Source organism: Theropithecus gelada, chromosome 9 (assembly GCF_003255815.1).
Source record: "Theropithecus gelada isolate Dixy chromosome 9, Tgel_1.0, whole genome shotgun sequence".
NCBI classification, from domain to species: domain Eukaryota; kingdom Metazoa; phylum Chordata; class Mammalia; order Primates; family Cercopithecidae; genus Theropithecus; species Theropithecus gelada.
In genome coordinates, this window is record NC_037677.1 from 74,216,350 (window position 1) to 74,240,833 (window position 24,484).

Genomic DNA, 24,484 nt, shown 5'->3' on the forward strand with positions numbered 1-24,484 from the left:
TATTCCCATCTGTATCAGCAGGGAAGCTTTAGAAGATGGGTTCTCCCTAAAGTCTTCTAAACACGATTACTACCTACAAGTACCATGCCAAAATGCACATTTCCTCCAAATCCTATTGAAGGCCACTACGTTCTTAAGCTTACCATGACGTGGGCCCTTTAAGAAAACCAGGCGCTTCAAACTCCACCCCTCTGCTGACTTGAAGCAGTGTGAGTCCGCCTTTCCAAGGCGGTTAGTTTTGTGGTGACGCTAAGAGAGAGTTAATTTGCCCCCTGCTCTGCCTGGAAGGAATGTTCCTGTTGCAATAAGCTCCAAAAGTGGAAGCTTTAAGATACTATGGAATAGGGAACAATAGAAACTTGTGAGGTATGGCAGCCAGCCCCACTCTTAAGATTCGATCACAGTGCTGAATAAAGTGGAAAGAATGTTGTTAAATCTGTTTCCCCCTGTGGTGCTGCTCCCTCCTAGCTTTACTCTTCCATTTCAATCCTCAAGTGAGCTTTCCAGAATCCGTTTCCAACTTAACTATCTGATTGTCTGATGTACTAGATCCCAAAAAAGTGAGAGAACTAAGTTTCAGTGCAAATCAAACTGGATCACTTTTAACAGAATGATTGATTGCCATATGTTTCTCAAGAGCAAAGCCAAGCATTTCCCCCCTCCTGCTACACAAACAGTGACAGAGTTCAGAAGCCCTCTAGCACTAAGCTAAACTACCTGGGAGAAATGGGGGTTTAGTTGCTGTTGGCATTTAAGCTGTTTGCTGAAAGCAGCCATCTTGGTGAAAGATGATGTCATTTGGAACACTTGGTGTTTTCGAGTTTATTCTGAGGTGCCAGTTTCCAAGAGCCATTGAATCACCGTTTAATCATGAGATCAAATTTAAGTTTAAAGATAACGAGGGAGTGGGAATAAGAATCATTCTTCCTTCTTCCTAACGCTTTAGAAATCTTTCAGAAAGTTCAACGCAACAGAAAACAAAATTACACTTTTTTTTTTTCTATTTTCTGTTTCCATGTGTTTGTTCTAATGTTAACTAAGCATGGGTAATAAAACTAGTCTGGTCAGTTTCACTTTCCAATTTTTATACATAAGTGAAAGCTGTTTTGTGTCAACAGGGCAAAGTGTTTAGAATCATCTCACCTGCTGGGCCAATTGCCTGCAAGCCTTTGGGAAGAGGGAGGGGGAATAAAAGTTTTTGATTTTTAATTTCTTAAACTGCAAAGCTAGAACCCTGAATTAGACCGCGTTGTAGTAATTACTGTTTTATTTTTACATTCTAAAGTTTTCTAGGAGTGAGCAAGAGGATAGCAAAGAAAGGTGATGTTGTACTCCCACTCAATCATTACTACTTGTATAGCATAATGTTATGTCCGCAGTTACTTTGGAAAATTGGCACTTAAAGAGGTGTTTCAACCTTCTGCTAAAAGTGTTTCGCTTTCCTTTTTTTTTTTTCTTCATTAGATAAATGTTACTGTCTTAATCCTACTGCGTGACATGTGCTGGAAATGTTTGCAAAATGCAAAGAGAAAAAGAAAAAAAACAGTTGCACCTTGATTAAACAATTGAGCGCAGTGTGGTTTATGAGGTTATTAAATGGGGTGTGTGTCTCTCCCGCAAATTCTTTCTTAACAAGGTTAACCTGTGGCTGCTGTTGTTTCATCCTCCTCGGCCTCTTGTAGAGGAACTTTGTTCTCTTAGGTTTATCCAAGCCTTCCCAGTCAAAAACACCTTGCTTTTGATAATATAAAACTGCGTGTATGTGTGAAACAGATAGAGGGAGACACGCGCACACACAGTCGGCGGAAGATGGGGCCACAACACGGTAGAGGATGGGCGCCGGAGCCCGGCTGACCTTTCCACGTGTCCCCGGCACCTGCGAGGCTGGTGGGGCATCAGGTTTCTTTTTTCTTGGGGCGGGCGCGAGCCCGGAAGAGGCTGGGCGGCCGCGGGCTTAGACCAAGGGGCTCATAGGCCCTCCCCTGGAACACGTGTGGCTGGCGAGCTGGTGGTGCGGGGGCAGTCCTTGGCTTTCCCGCACCCGCAGTGCCTGCGCGTTCCCAGCCCGCCCGTGGTCACCAGGCGGCGGCGGGCGGGTCCCGGAGCTTTCAGCCAGCTCTGCTGGGCGGCCTAGCGAGCGCGCCCGGCCCGGCTGGAGCAAGCCCCAGTGCAATACTGCCCAAGCCCGGGCGGGGTCTCTGTTCTCTGGCAGAGGAGGTCCCTTGGCAGCGGGAAGCGCCCTCTCTTTCTCTCGCCGCCGCTCCGAGTCTGCGCCCTGGTGCCAGGCGCTCAGCTCGGCGCTCCCCTGTGCTCGCCCGGCGCCCACTCATTCGCAGCCCGGCCTTCGCCGCCGCCGCCTCCCTGCTGCTCCTCCTCCTTTCCCCAGCCCGCCGCGGCCATGGCGGACAGCGCCAGCGAGAGCGACACGGACGGGGCGGGGGGCAACAGCAGCAGCTCGGCCGCCATGCAGTCGTCCTGCTCGTCGACCTCGGGCGGCGGCGGTGGCGGCGGGGGAGGCGGCGGCGGGGGGAAGTCGGGGGGCATTGTCATCTCGCCGTTCCGCCTGGAGGAGCTCACCAACCGCCTGGCCTCGCTGCAGCAAGAGAACAAGGTGCTGAAGATAGAGCTGGAGACCTACAAACTGAAGTGCAAGGCACTGCAGGAGGAGAACCGCGACCTGCGCAAAGCCAGCGTGACCATCGTGAGTGTCCCCCGGGGGCGCGCCGCAGCGCCAACCTCCGCCCGGCCCGGGAGGGGCTGCACCCGCATCCAGGCAACCCCAGTCTTCCCCAGATTCCCGGGGACCCTCTGAGAGCACACTCCCTGCGGGGACCTGCTGGCCTCCGGGAGGAGAGGGAGGTGTCCTTTCGGGGCCACGCGGGTCTGTCCTCCTCGGGGGGCTGAGGACCCTTGCGCGGTGCGGGGGAAGGCTACTGTGGCAACCATTCATGGTCCCTTTTGGCCTCTGGAGAGGAGGCCCCTCCGGGGCTGGGCTGGAGGCTGGCGGCGTGGCTGGGGGGCGGGGTAGGACTTTTTTCAGCCCTAGCATGCTTGAGGGGTGCGTCCAGAATCTGGGGAACCCCAGTCCGGGGGAGAGAGCGGAAGCTGGGATCTCTTACTGGGGCCTGGCTCGGAGTGTGGGGGTTCGCAGCTGGGCTGGGTACTAAGCTGGCATCTGGACGGCACTAGCTGGATCGCCCGGGTACGGGGCGGGAGAGAGTGGCCGGGAATCCGGGAAGTGGAGTTTTCTGGCCAGGATCGAGAGGGAAGGGCGGGTACCAAGCTAATGCTCCCACCTCCATTGGAAGCTCTTTGCCTTGGAGTGGGAGGGTGGACGGTTTACTGCGAGGAGAGTGCAGCATTCAGGCCTGGACAGGGCTGGGGCCGAAACCAGGGGAAGGGTAGCCACTGTGACTCCCTGGCTGAGCCAGAGGTACGTGTGTTCGCTCCATTCGTAGAGTGATTAGGAGTATCTTGCTTCTGAGTCTAGATACTGGAGAACAGGCCATCAGTCCTGTTTCTACCTGGTCCCTGGAGGCTGCCCAGAAAAGGGTAAGCTTGGGTCTGCAGGTCTCTCCTGGTGTGGCAGGCTTTTAGAAAGGCCCGTATAGCAGTGATGAGGCGAAACGTAACTAGAAAAAGTACACTGTGTACTCTCACCTATCATCCCTGCCAGCTCACCACATCGTTAACATGCAGGATCCCCACACAGACAACTGTATTCAAATCAGAAGTTTCCCAGCCAGGAGGAGAGAAGAAAATGTCAAGAAATCAAGGGGGATAAATGGCCATAGCTGCTGCAAAATAGCGGATTAGGCTGAACTTTGAAATAAAGAAAAAGGGTTGAATTTGGGGATGGAGGGTCCCATCTTGGAAATGGGGCAAGTTTAGGATGCCCCTTGTGCCGGGAAATAGCCTTCGGTGGAGGAGCCTGTGTATATATGTGCGCGAGTGTGTATACCCCCAATGCTGGCTCATACATGAGAACTAGATGGCATTCTTAATTTGTGTAGAAAGCAAGTTGCAGGTTAAGTGTGATCAGTAGCCTAAATAGCAGTTGATTGTAAAAAGAAACTTTTCATGTTCAAATCCAATTTTGGAGAATGGAATTGGAGCAACTTGCATGTGAGATGGTAAAGTTCTTGAACTGCCCTTTTGGTAGGAAGGGGGGTGGGGGCGGGGAATTTGCAGAGGCAGCCACTTCCAAGCCTCCTATGCAGCTTTCTTGGCTGACAGAGATGTCTTTGCTGAGTGGGGGTTAAGAAGAGAGGGAAGTTGGTGGAGGCAGTTTATTTAAGATTTGAGTTAGTAAATGAGAGGGTTAGTCTCTTGGAGGTTGTGAACCATGGAAAGTAGTAAAACTTGCATGAAGTGAAATAGCCTTTTGCATGCAGTAGGCAATTCAGACTGGTTTTGTTGGGGAGGGAGGAATGAGGGATGCAGAGACTATCAAAGGGTTATCTGTTTGACACTTCGACCGTACTATAAGTAGGTTTGTAAACTGTACTTACACATGTTGGCTTTGCAGGAACAAATGTGTTCATTCCCGGTGTTTCAAACCAGAGGCCTTCTGAGTACTTAGCTCGAAAAGTGTATAAGGTGGTGGCTTTTTTTCTTAGCACTTACCCTTAACTAAAACTGACATCCAGCCGAATATACTTTGTGAAATGTCGTGCGGTGTTAATGAGTAAAGTTAAAATTGTTTTAGATGACACTGCACAAGTACCAGAAGCCTCTCAGTTCTTCTTTAATCTCTGACTAATATATTCAGGGAGACAAATAAAAAAGTGCTTGTGGTTCGCCTGGTTTCCTAATACTTGGCAGTTGTTACTGAGGAGCTGAATGATAAATGCAGGAAATAGATTCCTTCAAGATTTTGCAGGTGTTAACTGACCTAGGATCCAGATTCTGTAGGGGTACGTTTGACCTCTCAGGTATGTAATGTGGGAGGAGAAATGTATGTGACTCCATGAAATTGGTCTGTGAATGCAGAGAGTCCATTGAACTACACTTTAGTAGTTTATATCAAGGTTAAGCTGTACAATCCCTGACATTGCTCACTTAAGCATTACCTTTGCTAGTGGCAGTCTAGGAAGTTTCTGATAATTAAGTGAAGACCTTGTTAGATTTTTCACTGTGAAAACACTGTTAGAGTTTTCACTGTTAATTTGAAGGGAAGATGGTACCATAATTCTGGTAATTGCCTTTCTGGCTCTTTTTAGTTCCAATTGTGATATTAATGTTCACGTTCTTGGGCACTAAAGGTGATTGTGGCCTTCTTTTTCCTTGAGCATGTTCAGGAAGGCACATTGCCTTTTTGTGACTCCCTGGGGAAGAGACAGTCTCCCCCTGCCGCCACTTGTTTTTTTAATAGACTTTACTTTTTAGAGCACTTTTATCTTCAGAGTAACACTGAACATAAAGTACAGAAATTTCCCACATAACCCTTGCCTTCACACAGGCACGACCTCCTCCACCATCAGTGTCTTACATCATCGTGGTCCATTGTTAGTCAGTGAACCTACATTGATACATCATTATCACCCAAAGTCTAGAGTTTACTTGGTCTTGTATATTCTATGAGTTTAGACAAATGTATAATGACATATGTCCACCATTATAGTATTACGCAGTTTTTCTGCCCTGGAAGTCTTCCATGCTCTGTTCATCTTTCCCTCCCTGCTAACTCCTGGCAACCACTGATCTTTTTACTCTCTCCTTAGTTTTGCCTTTCCCAGAATGTCATGTAATTGGAATCATACAGTATGCAGCCTTTTCACTTAGTAAATGCATTTAAGTTTCCTCTGTGTTCCCCAACTCGTATGTCTTGGTTTCTGTTCAGGGTTAAATAGTATTTCATTGTTTGGATGGATCATAATTTATCCATTCACCTTCTGAAGGGCATCTTGGTTGTTTCCACCTTTTGGCAATTATGAATAAAGCTGCTAGAAATATTCATGTGCAGGGTTTTGTCTGGAAAGATATCAGTTCATTTGTTTAAATACCAAAGCGCATGATTGCTGAATTATATGGTAAGAGTATGTTTAGTTTTATAAGAAATTGCCAAACTGTCTTCCAAAGTAGCTGCACTGTTTTTCATTCCCACCAACAGTGAGTAAGAGTTGCTTTTGCGGGGCCGGGCGTGGTGTTTTACACCTGTAATCCCAGCACTTTGGGGAGACCGAGGCAGGCGGATCACCTGAGGTCAAGAGTTCAAGACCAGCCTGGCCAACATGGTGAAACTCCATCTCTACTAAAAAAAAAAAGTACAAGAAAATTAGCTGGGGGTGGTGGTGCATGCCTGTAATCCCAGACTGCCTGGAGACTGAGGCAGGAGAATTGCTTGAACCCAGGAGGCAGAGGTTGCAGTGAGCCAACATCACGCCACTGCACTCCAGCCTGGGCAACAGAGCCAGACAACGTCTCAAAAAAAAAAAAAAAAAGAGTTGCTGTTGCTCACCAACATTTGCTGTTGTCAGTGTTCTGGATTTTGACCATTCCAATAGGTGTATAGTAATATCTCTGTTATGCCCTTTTTAAAGCCAAGTCCAAAGGCTAATAGAAGCTCTTAACCAATGGTCTCTTCTGGTATGTAAGTGGCTATTCTGGTCAAACTACCCATTTAATGAAGGACTAGTTTCATGGGCCTGTGTTCTCAGTATCTGTACAACAGTGGTAAACATCATCTGTGGGAGAGAATCAACTGTAAGAAGTCTTTCAGTCATGTCCACAAGTGCCTGGTGCAGCTGTGAGTTATAGCCTGCCCTAGGCCATTTTATTTGGGGGTTAAAAGTGGAATAGAATATTTTGAGTGAGTATTCAATTTTCCCCATTAAGTCAGCAGGGGAATCAGGCTCCTGATTACAGATCATAATTTCTTTTTTTTGGAGTGGGGGAAATAAACAAATGCATAGTCACCTTTTTGAGTAGCTTTTGTATGTTAGGCCAGATCTGTTTGTTTGTCCTATGAGTGAGAATATGACTGTGAATTATATGATTCAGTGTAGTGAGGGTTAACGTGGGGTGGTGGTCTTAGAGAAGGTGAGGAAATGCAGTTGTGGGCAGTAATTGGATGGCTTCAAAGTTCTCAACTAGTTGCTGGCATTCTCCGTGTATAAGCAGGGCCTCAGGTGGTTCTCTAGGGTGTGTACCTCTTCCAGGCAGTTTCAGACCTTTGGTATGTGTTTGGTTTGGAAATCACGGCCTATAATAAATCACTGATATGTAAGTGTCTCTCTGACTATAAAATTAATCCTTTATTGTAGAAGTTTAGGGAAATACAGAAGTACAAGCTGTTTTGAAGTTATAATAGAAAAAAATATGTTGGTCTGGCATGATTAGAAAACCTGGCTATTTTAAACATCAGTGTAATGGTTTCATTAACTGGTAAAAACTGCCATATAGTTGATGTTGTATGTCTTGGATTATTTACTCTGGAAGCCTAATATGTTATTTTCAATTTTTAAGACTTCTGTCAGACTCTGAAGATACAAATCGATATTGCCTTTATAAATGTGACGATGAGAGTGTGATATCTTTTTCCCCCCGTTTAGAAAAGTATTTCTTAGATTCTTATGGAAACACCCAACTTTAGACACAACTTTGAGGAAAATATGACCTCACAGTTAGGTCTAACTGTACACAGTCGTCTTAAAGAGGCCTTTCTCATATTTCTTCAGCATTTACGAGTTTTTCACATTTGTAAGTATCTTCTGTGTGTTTCATATATTCTATTTGTACTTAATTTTAAAAAACTTTTTTGTTTTTGTTTTTGTTTTGTGACAGCTTTACTCTATTACCCAGACTGGAGTACAGTGGTGTGATCTCAGGTCACTGCAACCTCTGCCCCCCAGGTTCCAGTGATTCTCATGCCTCAGCCTCCCTAATAGCTGGGACTGCAGGTATGCACCACCATGCCCATCTAGTTTTCTTTTTTTTTTTTTTTTTGAGACGGAGTCTCGCTCTGTCGCCCGGGATGGAGTGCAGTGGCCTGATCTCAGCTCACTGCAAGCTCTGCTTCCCGGGTTTACACCATTCTCCTGCCCCAGCCTCCCGAGTAGCTGGGACTACAGGCGCCCGCCACCTTGCCCGGCTAGTTTTTGTTTTTGTATTTTTTAGTAGAGACAGGGTTTCACCGTGTTAGCCAGGATGGTCTCGATCTCCTGACCTCGTGATCTGCCCGTCTCGGCCTCCCAAAGTGCTGGGATTACAGGCTTGAGCCACCGCGCCCGGCCTAGTTTTGTATTTTTAGTGGAGATGGTATTTACCATGTTGTCCAGGCTGGTCTGGGAACTCCTGGCCTAAAGTGATCCACCCACCTTTGCCTCCCAAAGTGCTAGGATTTCAGGCGTGAGCTACCACGCCCAGCCAAAAGCTAAAATTTTAAAGGTCATGACAGTCTTTTACAGTGCTGTCCTATTTGCTAGAGATGGGGAATCATTAGAGAATCCACAGTATCTGGTTTGTGGTGACTCTTGTTCGGGACCAGAGAGGCTGGTCTACAGCAAAAATCGGAGGTAGCCATTGCTTGCTTACAAATATTCACTGACTCCCCATTGCCCTTGGATTCAGGTAAACCTTCTGGTGGTTTACTAGGCTCTGCATGATTGGAATGTCCTCCTTGCTTCACAGCCACACCCCTTACATGCATTTAGCCCAGGGTGCATTCTCTAAGCTCTCACTTCACTCCTTTACTACTAGCACCCAGAACTTCAGTAGGTTTCCTCTGGCTCCTCAGTGGTGCCCCTCGTCCCCTGAAATGTTCTTCTGTATTCCTCCCCTCCTTTCTACTTTGTTAGTTGAAGTAGACTGTATTGCCTTCTTCACCTGAACCCCTTCCTGGTATGCCCTGATACTTCCTCTTTGTCAGCCACACACTGGGGTATGCACCTGCTTACGTGGTGCCGCAGACCTCCCTCTGTCACTGACACTTGGCTGCAGAGATCTTTCCCAGTTCATGTGTAAATTTCTTTGGGGGCAGAATTTGCCTTGTTCATCGCATTCCTCAGCGCTTGGCATGGGGAAAACGCTCAGAAATTTGTTGAGCTGGCTCCAGAGGCACGGGTGTGTGTGTACTTGTTTCTTTCTGCCATGAAGGTGCCAACACTCTCTCCAGGACCTTGTCTTCATAGAGCCACTCCCCTGCCACAACAGCAAAGACTTTCTTTACCATAGTTGATGAAACAGACCAGATATGTGAATGGATACATTGTATATTTTGGGGGACCACTGCAATCAGTGTGCCCTTGCCTTCTTGCTTTGGATGATGTGGGCTACCTTGTAGCATATACCTGGGTGCTCCTGATAACATTTTATCTGAAAGAGGACAAAGTATTTTCAGGTTCTCCTTTCTAAGTGTTTCTGAGTAAGGCTTGAAGGACAAAGTAGCCCCGTTGGAAGTGTTCAGATTTGCTGCTTTGGTTTTGGTGATGGTGACAGATCATTCCAGGTGTTTCCTATGACTCTTTAATGTTGAAATGCCCCACTGGGAAACAACTCTGGCCCATTGCAGGAGGATGCATTAATGCAAATAAATACTGGTGACTTGTAGCAGTGATGGGGGAAGCATCTGAAAACAGGGTAGGGGGATTGTTGAATTCTTATGTCTGCTTGTGTCTTGCAGAGACACAAGTGTCACCACAGTGTATTTGTGTGTGTGTGTTTTCCTTAAATCATGCCTTGCCAAAATAATTGTGTTTACACTTCAAAATGCTAATACAAACTACCGAACTGCAGTCAGGCTGAGTAAGGAATAATAGTAATCTTTTCTGTCCCCTCTGTATACTTTTTTCCTTAGTGGGTAGGTGTTGCTTTTTGTTTTCAATCACAATGTGGTTGTTTTCAGGTATATTATTGTCAAAGTTGGCAGAGTAAATGTTCACAGGTTCAGTATGTTCCTGCTTGGTGGTGGTTGCAATTTTTCTTGACAGAGGAACTAATCCTCTGGAAAATATTTTTAATTGTCAGGATCTTGGCGTGGCGTTAACTTGCAGATACTTCCTACTTCTCCAAGGCTGTCAAATTTTCTTTTATGGCTGTGAAATCCACAGCTTTGAAGTTTATTCCAACCCTGATACCAGTAAATTGCAAAGGTCACTTCATGTAGGTTCTCTCTTTAGGGATAAGTATTCTTTTAAAAAGGGTTAACAATATGATTGATGGTCATTTAGAATTAACCCTCCCCTTTACTTATTGTTTCCTAGATCAGACATATGGAGTGCAATGTAATGATTACAGTTCATTACAATACTTATTTGTTTTTTTGCTGGGAGATTTTCTGGTCTCCGTCTCTGCCCCCACCTTTGTTTGTTCAGTAAGGTACAAAATGGCATGTAATAAATAAAATAAATATAGCCTCAAAGAAGCAGGATTCAGCCGTCAAGTGCTTATAATACTGTGTGCTAGATAGAAATATCCAAAAGGAATGTTAGGGCTCTCCCAGTAGCATAGCGAGGATAATGCTAGACTTTCATTCAGCCTGGCACTGGCCTGGTGCTGTAGGGAATACAGAGCAGAGGGAAACAGTCTTTCTCTCCAGCTTTGGGGCTTGTGCAGTGCATGCAGAAGGAACCAACACCCACATGGACGCAGGAAGGGAAGCTTAGGCCGACTCCTGTAGGGGTTCCCAGGGAGGGGAATTTTACCTTGCAGCTTCCCAAATGAAGTTCATTTATCTCTGTGAATATCTTTAAGGAAAACAGTGTATCACATTCATTCGCAGTTTAATTAGCTTGTAGTTTATTTTGTAAGGCAGAGATGGGGAGAGCTGTTGCTCAATTTATGCTGAGGTGGCACCGGGAGGCTTTTGGTTTGTTTTTAATTTTCGTTTTTATGTGGTGATGATTGAAAAGAAATGTCATTGGTATTTTAATTTCATAATCTGCATCTGTCAGTACATGGAAATTATCTAGGTGGTTTTTTCCCTCTATTCCTGTTATACTCTGAGGCCCACCAGTGTTTCTTTCGTGGAATAATGGTGGATAGACTGAATTTCTCAAGTTTTTAATCTGAAACTATCCAAAAGCAAAGACTTCTTGCAGTAAAATTAGAGGTACTATTTTATAGGCAATTTTGAATTCTAGTTTTTTACAAAAGCTGTGCTGATTGATGGGCTAATCTTCCATGCATCTGTTCCAGATCAATCCAGCCTTGGCGGTGCCAGGTGTGTGTCCAGAGTGATCTGGGTAATGCTCACCAGGGCATCTCAGGGCACTGAGGATCAGATGAGGCCACTTGGTACCGCAGAGCAGAGTTGGGATGTTCAGCCAGGCATAGGTCATCATTCAAAAAGTTTTCCATAGGAGGAAGGAAGAGGGTAAAAGAATGGAAGCAGCAGGGATTACGGGTGAACTAAAGAAAATTCTTAGAAATCTAGTTACCTGTGTTAAACATTTCATGTGTTGCTTCTATAAGTGAACAGTTTGAGTCTTTTGTGCTATCTGCTTGTCGAGATTGATTTAGAGAGGCTAAAAGGGACAGATTTGAGAGAAAAATAATTATACCTAGAGTTTCAAATAGAAAACTTGTATGCAAGCTTGACTTTTTAAAAATTATCCTAATAGACCGGGTGCGATGGCTCACACTTGTAATCCGAGCACTTTGGGGGGGCCAAGGCGGGTGGATCTCCTGAGGTCGGGAGTTCGAGACCAGCCTGACCAACATGGAGAAACCCCTTCTCTACTAAAAATACAAAAAATTAGCCGGGCATGTAATCCCAGCTACTCGGGAAGCTGAGGCAGGAGAATCGCTTGAACCCAGGAGGCGGAGGTTGCAGTGAGCCAAGATTGCGCCATTGCACTGTACTCTAGCCTGGGCAACAGGAGTGAAACTCCATCTCAAAAAAAAAAGAAAAAAGAAATTATCCTAATATACCAACTGAAATGATAACTTATTCTACTGAGAGATGTTTTTTATGGGGTGGAGTTCTTCACTAGACCAGAGTTTATCTAAACAAAAACATTTATTGAGTCAAAACATTGTGTCTTCACTTCATTTAGTAGCCCCGCTAATCTTTGAGGAAAAAATTGACTAGGTGATTTTAATGCTTTTGTTAACCAAAGAGTATTGTTTTAAGTGTATTCTCCATAAAGTAGAGTTAGACTTTTTCAGGTTCAAATCACTACCTGGTAAGGGTTTATGTCACTTGAAAAGTATATTAACTATTTTATGCCATTTTGAACCTTGCATGCACGGAGTTTATATTGAGAAATACCTTAGGTACCCAAAGAAGAGTACCAGTGACTTTTTTTGCATTTTTTTTTTTTTGTGGTAAAAACATATACAACATACAATTCACCATTTTAACCATTTGTAAGTATACAATTCAGTGGCTTTAAGTACATTCACAGTGTTTTGCAAACATCACCATTCTCCATCTCCAGAACTTTTCGTCATCCCAAATGGAAACTCTGTACCCATTAAATAATAATACCCATTTTTTCCTCCCTGGCAAACCTCTATTCCTAGTGACTTTTAATTTTTTTTTTTTTTTTTTTTAAGAAAGACTTACTCTGGTCTACAAAAGCTGCTAGCTGCTTTTTACTGTCCTGGTCTTGAAGTTATAAATTTAGACCTTAAGTGTTGATGTCTTATTTAATTAAGTTTGTACTGCCTGTTAGCTGTCCCATATATGGTTCTTTTTCTATCACTCAGCAAATGCGCAGTGCCCTAGCCCTATGCCGAGCTCTGGCTTGGTGCCAGTAAGCCCCCAGATGCTGGATGAGGGAATAACCCATGGCGAGAGCTTGTCCTCCAGGAGGGAAGGGTCTTCCCCCCGATACCTTCCCCTCAACACCTCACAGATGATGGTTGCTTTTTATTTTTTATTTTTAATGAAATGTATGCATTTAATTTCCTTGATAGCAGTTGGAATAAACTGTGATTTTATTTTTTAAATTACTTATTTTGATACTCACAGGTGCAGTTTATTACAGGGAAAGGATGCAGGTTAAAATAGTCAAGGGAAAAAGCCTATAGGGCAGAGTCCAGGAACGTTTTTCACTGTGGAGCTTCCAGTTATCCTCTCCCCATGGAGTGTGCACAACATTACTTTCCTGGCAACAACATGTGACAATACACATGGAGTATTGCCAACCAGAGAAGTTCGGCCAAGCCTTGGGGTGCAGAGTTTTTACTGGGGCTCCATCATGTAGACATGGTCGACCATCCACAGGGCAGATCTCAGTCTCCAGGCCCTGAGAAGGCTGTGCTGATACCACATGGCCCAAAGCACTCAGGCTAAATCACACTGTTAGGCTTTCCAGTGTGATTCAAGGCCCTCAGGTAAACAAAAGACACTCTTATCAGTCATTACCTTCCAAAGGGTTAGAAATTGCCTCCAGAAAGTCAAGGGCTAAGGCCAAACCTCTTTGGGTGCAAGGTAAACCAGAGTTTTAAAAGGTTGGAAGGAAAAAGAAAGCTTATAGAATTTTTATTCACCACCATTGTCCCACTTCCAAATCTTTTTGTGTGGCTGTAATAACAGTGAATGTTTATCCAGTGCTTACTATGGGACAGGAACTATTGGAAGGGGTTTGCATATATCCTCTCATTTAATCCTCACCATAGTCCTATATGATCAGTACTACTGTTTATCCATAGCCATAAGCCTACAAATTTAGGCCCAGAAAGCTTGTATCACTTACCTGAGGTCCCATGGCTATCAGATGAGACTGGGATTTGAGCCCAGGTCTGACCTCAGAGCTTCTACAGTCTGTGGGAAGATGGCATATAAATTAATTTAGGGGCAGGCCTTTTAGTTTGGTCGGTTTTCTTTGAGACAGGGTCTTGCTGTGTCACACAGGCTGCAGCGCAGTGGTGTCATTATAGTTCACTACAGCCTCAACCTCTTGAGCTCAGGTGATCCTGCCACCTCAGCCTCCGGAGTAGTGGGAACTACAGATATGTGCCACCACTCCTGCGTCATTATTATTATTTTTTGTAGAGGGTCTTACTATGTTACCCAGGCTAGTCTTGAACTCTAGGGCTCAAGCAATCCTTTCACTTTGGCCTCCCAAAGTGCTGGGATTACAGGCATAAGATAACACGCTCATCCCAGGAACAGTTTTATCTTCGTCTCGTTGTGGGCATTTTCCTATCAGAAGTTCCTATACAGTTCTGTTCTGTTAGGATAGTCAGGACTGCCCCATTACCACAGCAAATTCCCAGGATGCTGGGCCTAAGGGAGTGTTGCCAGGGTAGCAAACTCCCTGTCTTGGAAAAGAAATAACAACAGAGAAGGGTGCCTTCAGCTCATGGGGGACAGTCTGTGCTCCCCTTTCTGGCTCAGTTGCCCTCCAGTTGGGCCTTGGTCTACTCCACTCCTGCACCCTGTTTAGCGTACCCCAGGATATTGCCACCTCTTCACATGGCATAGCCTTATGGATTCCCGCCCTGCACCCCCACCCCCATCCGAGCCTGGAATCAGTTTCTTCCTTTGCATTTATGTTACAATCTCTACTTAAAAATAGTCTGATGAGCACAGTGCAAGTGGGTTTTTTAATTTTCTTCAACAAACACGAGTGTCTGCTGTATGCCAGGCAGTGTGCCTGTATATAACCACTGGGATGATATTGTGCTGGTGGCATTGGTGGTGGGCCCCTGATTCAATCCTGGAGTGGAAGCAGAGTCAGAGAGCGCAGGTTCTGGAATGAGGAGGTTTCTTAGTCGCGATCTAAAGGATAAATCGAAGTTAATTCAAAAGAAGTAGGGGCTGAGTAATGGTTGGACAAGGCACTCCTCCCACACCCAGACAGAACCTGAATGCCCAGAGAAAAATGAGGATGAGAGGAGAGCAGTGCCCAGCTGGGCAACTCTGGGCTATGCGCCTGGATTCCCTTTAGGAGCTCACTACAGAAGGGTAGGGGGAACAGTAAGAGCATTTCTGCCTCTTGGAAATCCACTGTGGCTACTTAGTGCAGATGTTTATTTGTGTCTTTTTAATGAAATACTTGAAGGCAGGTATTTTGTCATTTATCATCAGTAGGATGACCCGTCTTATTCCATGATAACAGTTGCCACATATTGCAGTCTTGTGGTGTTTCTGGGTACAGTTCTCAACACTTTACCTTTAGGGACTCATTGATTCCTCAGCACAACCCTTTGTGATCTCAGTGTCACAGATGAAAGACATGAGGCACGGGGAGTCCCGGCAACCCCTTGAAGATTGCAGGAAGCAGTAGAGCAGGGATTGAACACAGCAGTCGGACGGTACCTTGCATGGTGACTGCCGTGTAAAGACTCTGCCATTTGAAGGGTCGTTAGTGTTTTCCATAACCTTAACACAGCTGTTCAATAAAGTTTGTGGAATGGATTTTGGGAAGTGTGCACTTTTCTTCTTTGTAAACTCTTCAGTGGAGAACCATATACTTACTGTAAAGTGTACAAATTTTGAATGCACAAATTTATCGAACAGTGCTCATTGTATGTACGTATGTATGTATTTATTTGTTTTAGACAAAGTCTCACGCTTTCACCCAGGCTGGAGTGCAGTGGGGCGATCTTGGCTCACTGCAACCTCTGCCTCCTGGGCTCAAAGCGATCTTCCCACCTCAGCCTCCCGAATTGCTGAGACCACAGGCATGTACCACCATGCCCGCTGTTTTTTTCTTGGATTTTTTTTGTAGAGACACGGTTTCACTGTGTTGTCCAGGCTGATCTCTAGCTCCCAGGCTCAAGCGATACTCCCACCTCAAATGCTAGGATTATAGGCATAAGCCACCATACCCGGCTGCTCTGTGAATTTAAAAATGAAATCACTGGTGTAACCATCACCCTGCTTAGGATACATGCAATTGTCAACACCCCGACACTGTCATGTGCAACTCTGTTCCAGTCAGTACCCCCCAAAAAAGTAACCCTTTTCTGACTTAATATATTTAATAGATTTGTTTTGCTAGTGTTTGAACTTCATGTAAGTGGAATTATACAGAACGTATTTTATGTATCTGGATTCTTTGGTTATCCTAGTTCCTTCACTAATTTATTAAACAGTATCCATGCAGTTGCATATAGAGGTAGTTCTTTTTTATTGCTGTGCAACGGTCTGCATAAGTATCTGTGAAATTATTTGCAGTTTTAGAGTCAGCTTCCTGGGCGGCCCCACCCCCTTCCCTCAGTATTGGTGCTGGGCAGCAGGATGACATGAAAGGAGTGTGGCACAGCAGAGGACATACAGGCCCTACAGGACTTATGTGCATATTAATTGAGGTTCTAGCTACCCTACTAGCTAAGTTATATTGCATTTAGGGCCTTTGAGCCTTGGTTATTTACCTGGTAAGAGACTGTAGAGTTAACACAAATCTTGTTCCCATCCCACAGTTATGAAGATCAAATGAGATGATACACAGAGGAAAGTTTTGGGGTAATGTGTGACTTATTCCTGTAGAAAATGATATTAAATATTATTAGTACTTCTCCGCCCCCCTTCTATTGTCCTCCAAAATACATTTCAAAATCAGTCCTGCTCTAGATAATCCTATAAGATGATGATAGAAAAATAACCTCTTGAAAGCTGAGCGGGGGTGGTTGAGGCAGCACCAAGCTCCCTGTGCACCGTAGGCTGGGGAGCCTCGCAACCTCGCAACCATCGGTGTTTCTCTGGTGCTTGGGGATGCCTGGGAACTGAGCGGGTGTCCCAGTGTTTGGGGAGCCAGGATTATACCAGTCTGTGTGACTGTGTAAAAGTAACAGGACTGCAGGAGGTAAACACACTTCCTAAAAGATCTGGTTTTTTTCCCTGTAGGTCAGTTACAGAGCTCTTTCCATTGTGTTTTTGAAAAAGTACACGTTTTCTGACTAACGTACTGTCGGCAGACAGAAGACTGTCAAAGCTGGCCTCTCTGATTGAGACTTTTGACCCTCTTTCATGGGGGTACGGGTTCTAGAAGGTGGACTTTGATGGGCAACGCCCTAGTGCTACTTCTCCTTAGCTGCTTGTTTAAAGAACAGAAACCAAACCGTGAATCTTTGAAATGGACTGACTTTGCAGGATTGCAGTAACCAAATGATGGAAGGACAGCCCCTGGTGATGGGCCAGGGGTGGTCTGTGGGAGGCAGCAGTATTCTCTGCCAGGGACTCCTCAAGTGACCTCTTTTCTTTGTTGCCGCTGGATTGCTCTCTAGCCTGCGGACTTTTTGAAGGTTAAGGAGCATGCTTTTCCCCAAACTACTATTAATATTTTAGTTGTATTGACTTTTGGGATGACAAGAGAGGGCAAGGAGGATATTTTTTCTGATTGAGGGACTCTGCTTGCATTGTAAATAAACAAGTTAAAGTAAGCTCACGACTGCCCTTCCCTCTTTTGCTGTTGTCTGTCCACCAGAGTTGTGGGGGCTCTAGCCAAAACTATTGGAGCCTTTTGGTTTCTCTGCCTCCCTCTCTGCTACTTGCCTGAACACCTCGTTGAACTCTTTTTCAGGTAAGGAAGATTAGTGGTAATGACAGTCATCCCTTCCATGGTTGGTTCTTACTTGGCCCAGAGCCTTGTAGCTCTGGGTGATTGCTGCCTGACAGTGATGTGTAAAGGGAACTGGGATTCGCTTGTTGGGCCACAAATGGAAACCGGTAGGCTTTACTGCTTTTCATAAGTACAGGGTGTTCTTTCCCCAGTTCTCAAAGTCTTCTATAGGTTCTATTGCTTTTGTTTTTATGCTTCTTTATTTTATATGTTGCAAATTAGCATTCTCTATTAGACTGTGTGAATTTTCCCTCCTTTCAATTTTATTCATTAACTGCTTTCTGATTTTCCCACCTTAGGGTGCTTTGACAGAACGTGGAATAACGGAAAGCGACTTGGAAACCAAGTAGGAGTACCAGTTAGCAAGTAAAAATGCAGGATGCACAACTGTATGTTAATTAGAAATAAACAATGAATTATTTTTTAGTATACATATGTCCCACATGTTGCATGGCACCTATATATACTAGAAAGTTATTTGTTGTTTATCTGAAATTCGAATTTAACCAGGCCTCCTGTATTTTATCTGGTAGTCCTAAAACCTAGAGGACCTGTGTTTAAAAATCTGTTTGCCCCTTCCTTGCTGTGTGAACCTGGGGCAATTTAGCTGACCTCTAAGCCATCTTGCCCTCTTCTCTAAAAAGCGATCATAGTATGTTAGCTCTCCAGTTTTGGGGATAAATGATGTGACTTAGGAAAGCTTTCAGGGTGCATTCAGCATGGTTCTTCCTTTTCCTTCTCAATTCAATGATTATAGATTTGCTTCTTGCCCATTTCTTCCCTTTTCCGTTTTCCTCCCCCACAAGCCTGAGACCAGGTTGCTGTCTGGGAAGAAGCCGACACGGCATCGCCTCCTTTGCGGGGCTCTTTGGAGTCTTCTCAGGATGGTGCCTCCACTTCTTCCTCAGCGGCTCTCAGTTTGCTTTCATATTTCCTGTTCTTCCACACCAGCTTCCTAGTTTCCTCCTCTCTGAAAGTCATTATTAACTGGATGTCTCAGGTGTCTGCCTTTACTTGGCCACATGTTACCAAACCCCTTGTTTTATGTCTCCTTTCCTCGTCAGCCTGCAGTGGTACTGGGAGAACTGGGCCTCTATGCCTCGCCTTCTCTGCAGGACGAGACATCAGTCATGTCTTTTTTCACGAGCCACAGCTTCCTGAGAAAAGTGTGTTTAGAATTCAGGGTTTGCAAAAGGGCAGCTTGCATTTGGCCCACAGGTGAGGGGTTTGGCTCTAGAGTTGTGAAAGACCTTCCGAAGAAAAGGCCTGAGCAAGGGCACACCCTCTACTCTGTTGCAGGCATCACCTCCCTCTGTTGCTTTTCTTTTCTCTCTCTCTCTCTCTTTCTTTTCTTTTCTTTCTTTTTTTTTTTTTTTGAGACGGAGTCTGGCTCTGTCACCCAGGCTGGAGTGCAGTGGCACGATCTCTGCTCACTGATACCTCCACCTCCCAGGTTCAAGCGATTCTCCTGCCTCAGCCTCCTGAGTAGCTGGGATTACAGGCACCCCCCACCAAGCCCAGCTAATTTTTTGTATTTTTAGTTGAGATGGGGGTTCACCATGTTGGTCAAGCTGGTTTCGAACTCCTGACCTGAAGTGATCCACTCGCCTCAGTCTCCCAAAGTGCTGGGATTATAGGTGTGAGCCATTGCACCCAGCCCCTCTGTTGCTTTTCACCTCTGTAGCTTCACATACTAATTTTCTTCCCACTCTGATGGCAGTTGAGTTTGAGACCCTTGAAGTATGCCATTGATAATGAATGACTAATGACCAATGTGCATTACCTTGATGTAGCCCTTGAAACAAAACCACAGGGCCAGGGAGAGAACAGGAGTGCAGAGAAGTTAACTTTCCAGGGTCATTCATCTGGTAGGTGGTGAGGGTAGGATCTGTTAGCCCGGCTTGGGAGCCTCTCGTCTTACCACACTACATTGTATTTCTAAGACCACTTGCAGCAGTAAGGGTTCATGAAATTCCTTGTAGGAGTTTGGAATATAGCACTGTTTTGTTGTTGCTGCTGTTGTTTGTCTTAAAATTCGTAATACAAATCTTTGCCCTATAGTCTGGGCAGTTGCTTTAATTCTTGGGTGTCAAATCCTTATCAATTTCCTGTCAAAAGAATCCTCCTTCTGTCCCTGAAAGGTGTTTCCAGGAGTCTTCTCTTCTTGTGGCCTTCCTCCTTAACTTGTGTAGATTGAGGCACCCATGCATTCATTTAACCCAACATTTTTCGTGTACATCCTAAGTGCTAACCATGTGCTTGAGATGTCCTTTTAAGATAGCAAGGCAGGGTATAAACAATAACTGAGGGCCCTGGCTTGGGCTCCTGTCTTCCGAAGCCCAGGAATACCTTGTGCCTTCCATGAAGGAGCTCAGAGTCTTTTGGAGAGTTGTGGGAAGGCAGTGTCCTCATGGTGAGTGAAGGAAGATGGCTAATTTATCACTTAGTGTTCACACAGGAAAACAAACCATGTGGAATTGAGAGGGAAGAATGTAATTCAGAGATTGGTCATCCAAGTGATAGAGTTCCTGAGAAGCTGAAGTGGGGTGGGTGATGAGACCACCCAGGGATAAGCAGGAGCAGAACGCTGCTCCAACAACTCCTCTGGAGGATAAAGGGAAGAGGTAGTGTTATCAGAGCCCAGGGGCTGCGGTCACCAAGAAGAAGTTGGAACCACAGTGCGCCTTGAGATGTGGGTGCTGCCCAAGATGGAGAAAGGGGAGAAATACCCCAGGGTCTCCTTTCCATGTTCCCATCTCTTGCTAGTGCCTCTTACTGACTGCATCTCATTGGCTGACTTTGGGAACTGGGAGATGCAGCCTGCAGAGGTCACCTGTACCTTGCAGAGCAGGAGAGAAGGGTAGTGAGGCATCTTGGGCCAGACAGACCCAGGGCTGGCCCAGGAAGAAATGAATGAATATGAAACTGTGTTTGGTCTGGACAGCTGTTGAGTACTTTGTAGACAGCAGAAGGTTGGAAGACTCAAAGGTTTTTATTCCCTCAGGAAAATGTGAGTAAAGGGCATTCCAGGGAGAAGGATCAGCGTGAACGAAGGCATGGCACCTTGAAGCAGCAGGCTCACCTGTAGCATCCCATGCAGCCCAGAATGGCTGGATATTTGGGTCTTTCCTATCCATCCTCCTCCTGTCTCAGAAGCCCCTCCCATAGAATGCTTTCTCACGTGTCCCTGTTGTCATTTGTCATTTATGGCTGATGCACATTTTCCTGCAGGGAATGCCAGATGGGAAGCTCTGCACCTGAATATCTTCCAGGCCAGCTGCTTCTGACACAGAGCTTGCACCATGTAGCCAGTGGGGAGCATCTTGGAACGCCTCAGTAGCCCTAGAAAGGAATTCATGAGCAGTGCCAGTCAGTTTTGATGGGTGAAGCGTGCATGGGTCCCTTGATATTCAAGGTCCCCAACTCTGATGAGGATGCTCATACCCTGGGAAGAGAAATGGCTGCCCATGTTAGTGACTTAGAGGCCTTATCTCTTGGCCCTGCAAGTCTGGCATGCAATCAGACTGTGAGAATACTTTTCTCACATTTGCCTGCTGTGAAATTTATTTTTATGATGATAGTGAATTTTGTTTAAGCTTATTTTATTATGGAAATTTTCAAGCATATACAAAAGTAGAGTGAATCCACAAACCAACTTCACCAATTATTGACACATAGTCTTGAAATAGTTTCCCCATAAATGGTTCAGTTTGCCTCTCTGATAAGGACTTTATAACCACCATACCATTATCGTACCAGACAAAAATAGCAGTTTTTCCCCTGGGAAATTAGTGTTTGAAAGGTAAACATCAGAGGCTTTTCTGTGATCAAAGGTATTATCCTTGCCTCCCCTCTGCTATTAAGCCCTGTGCCCTTGGGCTGCTGGCCCTAGCTCTAACCTTCCTCCCTAAAGCTGTTGGCAGGCTCGGAGACCTTTTACCTGCTGCCCTGTTTCCTGGTCCCCAGCTTCTGAGCATCCCAGTGTTGCTGGTTCTGCCCTCAGAAGGTATGCAGACTGGCTTCCCAGCCCCCATGACGAAGCAGCGGGACTTTTAGGTCACCACTTCACCTGTGTGAAGCAGACCTGGCTTTTGTGGCTCTACTGTAAGGAAATCTGAATGAGGCATCCTGTGCAGCCTTCCCTGGAAGCTTCTAGCTCAGAAATGTCTGAGCATCTGTGGGGAGTCATGCCCTCGGAAGATGGACTGGCATCTATGGCTTCCAGAAAGTCTGGCGCAGTGCTGTGTGTGAAGCCACGCAGGGCTGGAGAGCACCAGACAGGAAGCTGTGGGCAGTATGTGCAGACACGTTTTCTGGACAGGTAGAATAACAAGCAGTGTTTGCCCAGAATCTCCAGCTCTGAAATCTGCAGCTTGGGGAGCATCTGTGGAGTGGTTTCAGCTAAATTACTTCATTTGAGTCTCATGGCAAGTCTCTGGGAGTAGGTAGTGTGTGCCTCCTTAAAAATAAAGGATCTGGGGCTCAGGTGAAATGCTGTTAAATTATTGGCCAGGGAATAGTGCTGGTAAATGAGACAGGTGGGATTTCCAGGGAGGTAGCCTCACACCCAGGCTAGGGTTCTTTCTCCTCTGTTAGCTCCTTGGAAGAGGAGGAGGTTAAAAAGGGGGTCTGATAGTTCAGCACTTACAAGCAAAGGGAATTCAATTCCAAAATTTCTAAGAAATTCCAATGTTACTTTTGACTCAGCAACAAAATTTGGGAACCACTAGTCTATACATTTGTAAGTACATATAATAATTTCCCCTGAGGTTTGAAATAATGCCTCATTTGAAAAATATTTTTAATTGAATTATTTTGAATAGGAAAGACATCACTTGGTATTTGGTCCTCTTCCCTTTAACACAAAAGGTGGTGTGTACGATACTCTATTCCGTGCTGCCCCTCCCCCCTGCCATTTAATTATATTTTGGAGACTTTTTTCTGTCTTTTTTTTTTTTTAATGGTTGCATGGTAAGCCATTGTGTGTATATCTCTTACCATTGTGCACTTAATTTGTTTTCAGTCTTTTGTCTCACAATGTCACAGTCACCTTGAACACAGGTCATTGTATATGTGGGTGAGTGTATCAGAGGGGATAATTCCTAGCCACTGTCTTCAACCATTTCCTTATATTGACTCACTCCTTGCATCAGTCTGTGAAGTAGCCAGTAGCATATTATCCTTGTTTTACAGACAGGAAACTTGAGACTCAGAGAGGGTTGGGACCTGCCTAAAGTCATACCCCAGAGAGTAGGAGAGCCAGAATTGACACGTAGCTAAGCAAGCTGATTCTAGAGGAATTCCCTCACTTCTTGATACTGCCTTTCTTGGTAAATTCACAGAAGTGACATTGTTGTGTTGAATGCCCTATATACATGAAATTTGAATAGATGTTGCTTGCACAATTTGCACTTTCATAAGTAGGATATGAGAGAGATGTGGCCCCATACTGCACTGTCAGAGGGTTTTCTCAAACTGGATTTTGGGAGTCTGGTAAATGGACAGTGACATATTAGTACAGTCTTTGCATTTCTCTCAAGGGGGTGGATAAGCATCATTTCTCATGTTTATGAGAGGCATTTGTATTCTTTTTCTGTACCTGCATAGTTGATATCCTTTCTTGTTTGTGTTTGGGGACCTTGGTCTTTCTCTTACCCATTTTTCTTAGCACTCTATGTCACACAGTGACTTGCTCTTTTTTTCAATTTTGAGTTGCAAAAAAATTTCCCACCTGTCAATTGTCTTTTGACTTGGCTTTCAGTGTTTTTTGGCCACAGTGAAGTTTTTTTTATGGTTTCTTGATGTCATTTATAATCTACAGGAAATATTGCTAACATTTTATGGTAAAACCTTTCTGTATATTTACTTCTTTGGAAAAAAGTAGGACAGACTACTTTTGTGTTTTTGTTTAAATGATAGTGCATTTAAGACAGATTCAGAAGAGTGCATAGAAGTAGTGATGCCAGATATTCTTTTAAATTGCATAAACCACTTGAACTCACAACTGTACATTAGATACATTTCCTGGTGTCTTTTTTCCTCATCCTTCTCTGTATAACACTTTATATTTCATATAAGATCTTGAATTAGGATAATTTCTTCTGACTAGTTGATCAATTACCGAGTTGTTTATTTTGGATACTATTATAGCCGCCTTCTTCCTCCAGAGGCTGCTGCTTAACTGAATTCAAGTGTAATTGGCATTATTTTTCTATCCTGGTCAGTTTCGGGCTTGTTTATCTGGTGGTTTTGTTTTACTCTGCAGTATTTTCCATTTCCCCTGCTTAAAGACAGATTTAAAGCTGTGGACCTTAAATGTAATCTTCTTTCATATTGGCCAATCTTCTTTGTTCATCTCACAGATATTACAAATAGCATACATATTACAAACCTTCTTTGTTCATTATACAAATATTTCTGAGGTTATTCTGTATATAAGCCTGTTCTGTGCATTGTGCTAAGAGGTTTTGAGACAGTTCCTGCCTCTGGCAGATGATATTCTAGTTGGGGGGTGTGGCGGGGGAGGGGTGGGTGGAAATAGACATCAGACAACTGATTTCACAGTTACAGAATTGAAACTGTGATATATCCTTCAAAAGATGTGTTTCTCGGAGGATATGATGGGGGGAACCAGAGCAGTTTAAGGCAGCCAATGGAGCTTCCCTGAAGTGACATGTGGGCTGTAATCCCCTGTATATCTTTTTTAGAGTTAACCATAAAGAGAATTGGTAAAAGAATGTTCTGGGCCCAGGGAAGAGGCTATGCAAAAAATTCTGAGAGCGACAGAAGTACAGGGTAGGTTTGAGGAACTGAAAGACCAGTTGTGGTCAGAGTGAGATTGGGATGTGGCCTGAAGCTGGAAGTAGGTGTGGCCAGGTCTGACAGGGCTTTCAGTCCTGAATCTTGAATTGGACCTGCATTAGACCAGTCTTGAATTGGACTTGAATTATTCCTTGAATTTAATTTAAGGGATAATGTTGGCATATGTACTTTTAAATTAGGAATAGGTTTTTAAATTCTGGGGACCA

The 24,484-nt window shown here is 44.7% G+C and overlaps 1 protein-coding gene across 1 annotated transcript in view; it reads left to right on the top strand.

Annotated features, from left to right (window-relative positions):
* The first annotated feature begins 1,465 nt into the window (after positions 1–1,465).
* Positions 1,466–24,484, top strand: part of CCDC6 (coiled-coil domain containing 6) — a 119,431-nt gene continuing 96,412 nt past the window's right edge. The window contains exon 1 of the mRNA XM_025397120.1: positions 1,466–2,701. Coding sequence (XP_025252905.1) covers positions 2,399–2,701 — 303 coding nt within the window. The 5' untranslated portion in view covers positions 1,466–2,398. The remainder of the gene's footprint in view (positions 2,702–24,484) is intronic.